At 32.2% G+C, this 8,977-nt stretch overlaps 1 protein-coding gene across 1 annotated transcript; it reads left to right on the top strand.

The window, feature by feature from the left end:
- Positions 1-2,525: 2,525 nt before the first annotated feature.
- Positions 2,526-8,051, top strand: LOC123883156 (granule-bound starch synthase 1, chloroplastic/amyloplastic-like). Its single transcript, XM_045931885.1, has 14 exons — positions 2,526-2,852; positions 3,496-3,859; positions 4,435-4,515; positions 4,642-4,740; positions 4,822-4,911; positions 5,329-5,392; positions 5,483-5,583; positions 5,706-5,815; positions 5,907-6,150; positions 6,289-6,465; positions 6,548-6,739; positions 7,033-7,119; positions 7,237-7,365; positions 7,662-8,051. The coding sequence occupies exons 2-14, from the start codon at positions 3,506-3,508 to the stop codon at positions 7,776-7,778; spliced, it is 1,845 nt and encodes a 614-aa protein (XP_045787841.1). The 5' UTR covers positions 2,526-2,852; positions 3,496-3,505; the 3' UTR covers positions 7,779-8,051.
- Positions 8,052-8,977: the final 926 nt, after the last annotated feature.

Below are 8,977 nucleotides of genomic sequence, written 5' to 3'. Positions count from 1 at the left end.
ATAAAAGATTTCCACAAAGATATTTAAAAAACAATTGGGGAAAAAGACAAATTTTATTCAGTAAAGTGACACTAACGACCATTTTACAACCGTTCCTGAAGAGTTTTACACTTTTTTTTTTTTTGGTAAACCAAATGTATCCTATGCGCGCAACTGCAGAGACTAACTCCCTCAAGGTAACTGAGATCCATTTAAGGGGTTGACATCTCCCAACAAATGCTTCTTCATATGCATTGGGTGGGGATCGAAGATAAATTTACACTTTATACCTTGATTTTACGAAGTTAAATTTATGTTCCTGAACTATCATCTCAACTATTATTTACATAGGATAAAATTATATAATCATGTAATTATATCAAAAGTTCGTGTAAATTAAATATTCATTCCCTGTATGTTGTAAAATGATCTTGTGAAATATTCATTCCCCGTAAATTTTCAGAAATTAGAATAAAGACTGAAATAGGAAGAACATCAAAATTATAAATATCATTTAATATTAATTTAATAATAATTATCTGATTGATATATTATAGGACAAAATGATCTTGTTTCCAAACTTTGATAGTAATCATATTAATAATTAATTTGGATTGGTTTAATTAAATATATTTCAATAATTAGTGGATTAATAATTAAAACTTTCCATATTTAATGTTTCAGTTGAATCAAAACATAAATATAGACATTGTTCATATAAAATAATCTGGTCAATAAATTATTTTATTTATTCTATATTTGATTTATTTTTTAAGAAATTTACAATAATGTTGCATGAAAAATTATGCTTGTAATTGTTTCATCCAAAATTATGACTATGTCCTTAGGATCATGGATCAATATGGATTTAACGCATAAAAAATCACCTGAATCACAAGAAAAAAAAAATTAGATTATTAGAAAAAATATGAAAGAAAATACAGAAGAATAAAAGAAAGAATTGAATAAAAGAAAGAATTGAATAAAAGAAAGAATGTTGGAAAAAATGTATCAGAAAAGTTGTTTATTTATACCGAAATGTGGAATACAATATTAATTAACATTCCTTAATTTGTCATTTTGGTTCCTACCATGATATAATTAGTAACAGAGTATTAAAACAATTAAATAGAAAACGTGTAATAATTAAGGCAATTGTTGGAATGATGGTAGTGATTGATTAAGAAGATAAGATCAAAATCAACCAAAATTGGATATGTAAATCTTAAGGAGTTTTAACCAAACGACACATAAGCAAATGTGGTCTTAGAAGATGCCATGTATGATTAGAAAAAAATTGGTTGATCAAGAGAATGCCATGTAGGAAAGTTTCCATGAGAAAAAACTCCTAAACATATAATATATAGATTGCCCTTTCTCTGGTGTTGTTTGGTATGATATTATTTCTTGGTTAGGGATTCTATGCGTTCTTCCTGATAATGCTATAGCTTTGGCATCCAGTTTTGTGGGGCGAGTGACTTCTGCAAATCAACCATGAATTGTCTTCAAGTAATATGGCTAGCAACAGTTTGATTTCTTTGGAAAGAGCGGAATAATTGTGTTTTTAACAACAAAGTATTTTCAATTGATTTTTTGGTCTACAATATCAAAACTCACTTGTTGTGGTGGTTGAAGGCCAAAAAAAAAAGATTTTGTTTCTATTTACAGTATTGGTTGTCTAATCCAAAAGTTTGTATAGGGATTGTGACATATTAACTTAGGTTCTTTGTCATAGAACTCATGTTTGTACTTTCTTAGGCATTCCTTGTGCATATTCTGTTTAGTATATTCTCTTTGATCTCCATTTTGACCATTACTAATATTTTGAAAAATATCAATGCAATAGTGTGACATTTGACGGATTCAATATTTAATATATATATATATATATATATATATATATATATATATATATATATATATATATATATATATATATATATATATATATATATATATATTTCAAAACTATAGTAATCGGGAATGAAAATGGAGAGACAAATAAGGAGATTTCAACTTGGAAACCTCACCTTAGTTCTCTCTGTTCTTGTCGATGTCGCTAGATCTCGAGTATAAGAGAGACACAAGAGTAAGAGAGAGACGACGAGGAAGAGACTGATGCAAGAATGACATGGACAATAGTCAACGAGAGATGACGGCGAGAAAATGAGAGAAACAACGACAAGGGTTATACAAATAGAGAGACACAAGATAGAAGACCATGTCTATTCTTGTTTTTAATTTGGTTTTTTTTTTTTTTTAATTTCAAAATATTGTTTTGAGTAAGTTGACATTGAATTTTGTCCATAGGTGTAAATACCCAACTAAAGTTCGAAACTTCGGACAAGGGTGTCCAAATTTAAACTAATCCAAGATATAATTAGATATATTTATTTTTGAAAATAGATTTAATTAGATATATTAGAAGTGTTCGTTCAAATTAAATTATTTTTTTTAAAATATTAATGACATGTGACATCCCATTACAAGTCCATGTGGCAACCCAGTGGCTCGTCTACATGGCAATTCCGTTTGCCCAAATCATTATGAATCAAACTCTTTTTTTTTTGAAGCAATTAAGAATCAAACTTGGTAAAGCAAAAATGTCCCAAAATTATAGAGAACTCAAGTATATTTAACTTTTTCTAATAATCATAATAAAACCATTTTTAAGTACTTTATCCTACACGAGGCATAATATTTGAGGTGTGCAATACAGTTCACGTGGAAGGTAAAAGCCAAAAGCTAGTTCCCTTTATGTATGAACAACACACTTCATCACTGCAGCCTCCAATCAACACAATAATTCTTCAAGTTACTTGAAGCTCACTTCCACTTCAATCTCCTTTTGTGATCAATTGGCTGCTTATAAGGTAATATACCATACCTTATACTTTTACTTCCAAATTTTAAGTGTTTTTTTTTTAAGTTAATTTATTGTTTGTTCATTTTGTTCTCAACTTTTATTAATTAATGAGTGTTCATTTTTCATTCCATTTAAGTCAACTTTATGAGAAACATGGTTTCTAATGCTACCTTTCTTGAATATTACTACCATTTGAGCTTGACTGAGTTGTACAAATTAGGATTTGACTTGGATTCTCTGTAACCGACTTTACAGTGTAGCCGTCGGATGCAGACTTTTAGATTAAGAGACAGAAGCCGGCTGCACTGTAAATCGGCTGCAGATAATTTATCTCGATTGTCAAAATGTCACTGCAGCTCTTTGCAACCAAAACATCAGTTGTTAGGACAATGTAATGGTCAAGGGGAAATATCTCCTGACCATTAGATTAATCCAACAACTGATGTTTGAGCTTACTTTAGAGAGCTGCAAGAACACGGATCCCCTACGGCCACTGCATGTGCATACGGCTGCAGGAGATCCAAATTCGAGCTTCATAACATTTAGAATGGTAGATGTACACAAGAACTTCCCAAACATTGGATTGAAACTTGAAAGGGTTTGTTTCTAGCAATAATAAGTACAATTCTAATGGAATATTTGTTTTTCAGTATTAAAAAAATGGCAACAGTGACTGCTTCAAGTAACATAGTATCCAGAATTTCTCATATCAATATGTCAACTTTCTCATGCGAGTCTAAAACGGCGGCACCAATGAGACTTGGTTATATGAGGAAAGCTAATACTCATAATGGACTCAGAATTTTGAATTCATTGGATGAGCTGTTAAACAGAACCTCAATTAAAATGAAGGGAGTGCAATCAAGGAAGAAGGGTCTTCAGAGAAAGAGTGTTAGGCCTAAAGGTATTATAATTTGTGGCTTGAATTTGATCTTTGTTGGAACTGAGGTTGCTCCATGGAGCAAAACTGGTGGTTTAGGCGATGTTCTAGGAGGTCTTCCACCAGCATTAGCAGTAAGCTTACTGTTATGGTTTTCTTCTTTTCTATTTATTTATTAATTTCGCTATATACTTTCGAGATATTCTAACACATGACACTCTTTTTGAAGTTCAGTTATTATGTCTTGACAGTATAAAAAGTTTTATACTACCTCCGATCTTTTTTATAAGAAACAGTTGACTTTTTAAGTACATTGAATGACTGATGTATTTGATTATAGAACAAATACATCAATTATTTAATGAATTTAAAAAGTGACTTGTTTCTTATAAAAGGATTGGAGGGAGTAATTTATCCAAACATATGATCATATTTCACACTTGGATCACATATCTGCCAAATATATAATCAACAGTTATATCTTTTTATGTAAAACTTTATGTTGTCGTCAAAGTTATATCTTTTTAACACACTCACAATTGAAACTTACGCGTGAATCACGACACTTTGAGACTCATTTGTTTAGCAGAAATCTTGAGAATTTCACCTAATTATATAGAATGTGTTGGTAGTAGTCTTATGTTATGCACTAATTGACATATTTGGTGTTTAGTGAGAGCAAGACTTTCTCTAATTCATCTTTCTTCAGGCTAATGGGCACAGAGTTATGACAATCGCACCGCGCTATGATCAATACAAAGATGCATGGGATACAAGTGTATCAATTGAGGTATACATCCTTGACAAAATATGAGATAGCATGTTTTCATCTAAATCTTCATTGAACATGTTTACTTTTTATCCAATTTTCTTATGCTATAAGTAACTGCTTTGTATTGTAATATGTTTATTACAGATAAAAGTAGGAGATAGAAAAGAAACAGTTCGCTTCTTCCATTGCTTTAAAAGAGGAGTTGATCGCGTGTTTGTAGATCACCCTATATTTCTTGAAAAGGTGAGAGTATTTCTCTTCTTTTTTGAAGCTATACACTCACTGTTTTACTTTGATACTTACTGATGATGATTGAACTTGAAGGTTTGGGGTAAAACTGGAACAAAAATCTATGGACCTGCGGCAGGAGATGATTACCAAGACAATCAATTGCGCTTTAGCCTCTTCTGTCAGGTTCTATAACCATATCCATTTGGTTACAAATGTTCTGTTTACAAATATTGTATTTGTAGCTTTTTATATTGTCTATGTTGGTTGCATTAGTATTATACTAGTACTGCGAACTCGTACAACACACAGGAAGCAATGTGTGAAAATAATCTACATTAGTTGCACTTTTTAAGTTGTGTCCAGTTATTGAGCAGCAACGACGTTTAAGAGTAAATCATAGTATCACATTAGAAATACATCAATGTTGTATTGTATACCAACTGATAAATGCTTCTTTTATAAAGCTAAACATTATAAAAGTAACATGAGCTCTTTATAATAATTCATGTCCATCTAATGTGCCATCATATGATATGTATTCATATTTCTTAATTCTTTAGAGTCCTTTGTAATTTTTTTTCCTTGGAATTGAACTTACAGGCAGCTCTTGAAGCAGCAAGAGTTCTGAATCTCGAGAGCAATAAATATTTTTCAGGACCATATGGTATGAACTAAGGTCATGAATGAAGTTCTTCAAAACGACTGGTTGAATTGAAGATCTTTTAAGCCTGATGTTTTGACTTTCCTTATGCAGGTGAAGATGTCATTTTCGTCGCTAACGATTGGCACACCGCCCTTATCTCATGCTACTTGAAATCTATGTACCAATCAATAGGCCTCTTTAGGAATGCCAAAGTATGTCTAAATGACAACTAGATTATTATATTGTACCACCGATAACAAGTTATTTACCATTTTAGCATTCATGAAAACTAACAAGGTCTTCGAGTTTTCTTTCTGGTTGCTGCCATTATTAGGTTGTTTTTTGTATACACAACATTGCTTACCAAGGAAGATTTTCATTCGCCGACTATTCACTTCTCAATCTCCCTGACCAATTTAAAAGCTCCTTTGACTTCCTTGATGGGTATGCTTTTCATAAATTGTGAACTAACTAACCAATTTAGCATTCTTGACCAATAAAAAGTTAGGTACTTATTGTTGTTCTAATCTTATAGGCATGTTAAACCAGTTGTTGGAAGAAAAATCAATTGGATGAAAGCTGGAATATTGGAATCTCATTTGGTTTTAACTGTTAGTCCATATTATGCTCAAGAACTAGTGTCAGGCCCAGATAAAGGTGTCGAGTTGGACAACATTTTACGCCGAACTGGTGTTGCTGGAATCATAAATGGCATGGATGTTCAAGAGTGGAATCCAGCCACTGACAAATACATAACTGTCAAATATGATGATTCGACAGTAAGAATGTTATTTTGAAGATGTAATGTTTCTATAAATTGTCTTGGCTCATAGGAAAATGAGTTTAATTTGTATACACTGCATGAAAATCTAACTCTAAAGCAAATACATAATTTTTTAACGATATCGTCTACTTAGGTATTGGAAGGAAAGGCTCTTCTGAAAGAAGCACTCCAGGCAGAAGTTGGTTTGCCGGTTGACAAAAATATTCCTCTCATTGCTTTCATTGGAAGGCTTGAAGAGCAAAAAGGTTCTGATATTCTTGTAGCAGCCATTCCTCAATTTATTAAGGAGAATGTTCAGATAGTAGCCCTAGTAAGTATAATGGAAAAAAAAGATCCTTCTTATACATCAATAAAGCAATATGACTCATTAAATATGTTATTCCATTTCTTAGGGAACAGGAAAAAAAGAAATGGAAAAGCAACTTCAAGAACTTGAAATATCATACCCTGACAAGGCCAGAGGAGTTGCAAAATTCAATGTTCCCCTAGCTCACATGATAATTGCAGGAGCTGATTTTATATTGATTCCTAGTAGATTTGAGCCTTGTGGTCTCATTCAGTTACAAGCTATGCGCTACGGAACAGTATAATTCCTACTTTACACAGTCCTTTCCTAGTGGTTTTCTGGATTTGGACTCAGTGTAGTGTGACTATAAGCAGTTAGCCACATCGGGACTGTCTGATAAAATTCGACGGTTTAAATTTCAATGTATATTTTGATTTTTTTAAAATAATCGGATGGTCCACATATGGCCGACTTTATGCAATCACGAAATTGTGACCGCACACAAACCAGATCCGATTTTTCATGCCATAAGATTTCCTCTAATAATTTGTCTTCCATCTTACTTCAACTTATATTCTTGGACTGTGCTAGGTACCTATTGTTGCCTCAACAGGTGGATTAGTGGACACAGTCAAAGAAGGTGTCACTGGATTTCAGATGGGTTCTTTCAATGTTGAAGTAATAAAAATTACCAGCTTTCATTGTATGCAAGTGTGTCCATGGTAGATTAAGTACTAAGTACTAACCAATATCTTCTCTTTTTCTTTTTTCTTTTTTATAAATATTTTGTTTTAGTGTGATGCTGTGGATCCAGTTGATGTGGATGCTATAGCAAAGACTGTCACAAAGGCCCTTGCAGTCTATGGAACTCAAGCTTTTGCAGAAATCATCAAGAATTGCATGGCTCAAGATCTTTCATGGAAGGTGAGTTAGAGCAGAACCTTAGCAAAGTTACCAATCTATGCTAAGTTCTTCTGATTCGGATTAACCTCAAGTTTATCGTTCTTCATTTACAGAAAAATTATTCTGAGCTTGTAGAAGTTAAGTCAAACCCTATGACAAAATTAGAATACAGAAGCTAATTTCAACTTATTTAAGATATTTTCAGTTTAAAAACTTTTAGTTATTGCACTGGCTTGCTTACTATTTCTTTATTCCAAAAAGATAGGCTGTAAATTTATCCAATCAACTTGAGTAAGCGAATTTTGTTTTGGATTTAGGGACCTGCTAAGAAGTGGGAGGAAGTTCTGCTAAGTTTGGGAGTTCCTGGAAGTGAACCTGGAATTGATGGAGAAGAAATTGCTCCACAGGCAATGGAAAATGTGGCAACTCCATGATAAGAACAAAGATGTGAGAAGTTTATGCTAGTTTCAATCTCTTGAAGTTTCATGGAACATCACCTTATTGATTGAGTGATTATAAGTGCATTTTTTCAATATTAGCATATAGAGTTTAAACCTGTGCATCTAATTTGGAGAGTTTTAGAATGATAGATTATCATTCATTTTTGTATTCTACCTTTCAGATTGTAATGTGTACTTTCTTCGACCGTGAATAAGCAGGAAAATAATTCCTTATATTTTAGTGAAGGATACCATGGTTCAGTTGAACATGAAAAGCTTAAGTGAATCTAACCAAACTGGTTTCTCGGTTCCATCAATCTGAGCCAAACTGGTTGATGTTCAACTTGAATCAAATTGAACTGTATGTGGTTTGGTGCACCATTTTAGTGTTTTGAACTTGCTTTAAAATCAGTAACATTTATTCTGATTTATTGAACTTGAGGCTCTAACAAGTACACCCTCAGTAATGGATGATGAAACCAAAAAAACTTAGCAATAGTAGCTTGAAACAGAAGAAATATCTCTCTGAGAAATCAGCTCTTGAACTTATGAACCATATCAGCATTGATGATTTGGGAGATTGTGAACTGTTACCGTCACAACTGGGCTTTGAGAGTTTCAATGAACTGGGTTAATACACTAGTTCAAGTTAACAAAATCCTTTCAATATACAATTTGGTTCCTAATTATATATATTTTTTTTATTGAAAACTTCAATACTAACACAACATCAGTTTAGTTCAATTTACAGTGCTGTTCAGTTTCTTTGTTTATCTGAACCAATCGAGTTGAACCAAGTTGTTCGTGAACAAGCTGGAAAAAGTATATGACAACTCAAGTTAAATCAATTCTTATACGGTCGAACTAAACCAAGTTTAACTCAGTTCAACTCATCTAATTGTGACTTTCAGTATATAAGAGAGCTAATTAGATGTTGATAAAGGGGAAAATTCATCTTTATAATTACACTTCAACATCAACATATTCTACAAAATACACAAGAATTTTATGTTCAACCTTCAAAATAAGAGTGAGATAACTTGTCATTGATGAATTGAGTCATATTTACACAAGAACTTAAGATAGTTAGCAACCAACTTATTATCATATGTACAACTGATTTAATAATTTATAAAAAAGAATGATACAGTTAACCATTTATCCAACTAAGTATATGAGGTATAGTTGCACCT

The sequence above is a fragment of the Trifolium pratense genome, linkage group LG5, assembly GCF_020283565.1.
Source record: "Trifolium pratense cultivar HEN17-A07 linkage group LG5, ARS_RC_1.1, whole genome shotgun sequence".
Lineage (NCBI taxonomy): Eukaryota > Viridiplantae > Streptophyta > Magnoliopsida > Fabales > Fabaceae > Trifolium > Trifolium pratense.
This window is presented reverse-complemented; position numbering and strand designations above follow the sequence as displayed.

Excerpts from the sequence above, each read along its gene's own strand:
- LOC123883156 (XM_045931885.1), top strand. The coding sequence starts at position 3,506 with ATGGCAACAGTGACTGCTTCAAGTAACATAGTATCCAGAATTTCTCAT. Across the intron at positions 4,741-4,821 it reads ACCCTATATTTCTTGAAAAG|GTTTGGGGTAAAACTGGAAC; the intron begins GTGAGAGTATTT and ends TTGAACTTGAAG. Across the intron at positions 4,912-5,328 it reads GCTTTAGCCTCTTCTGTCAG|GCAGCTCTTGAAGCAGCAAG; the intron begins GTTCTATAACCA and ends TTGAACTTACAG.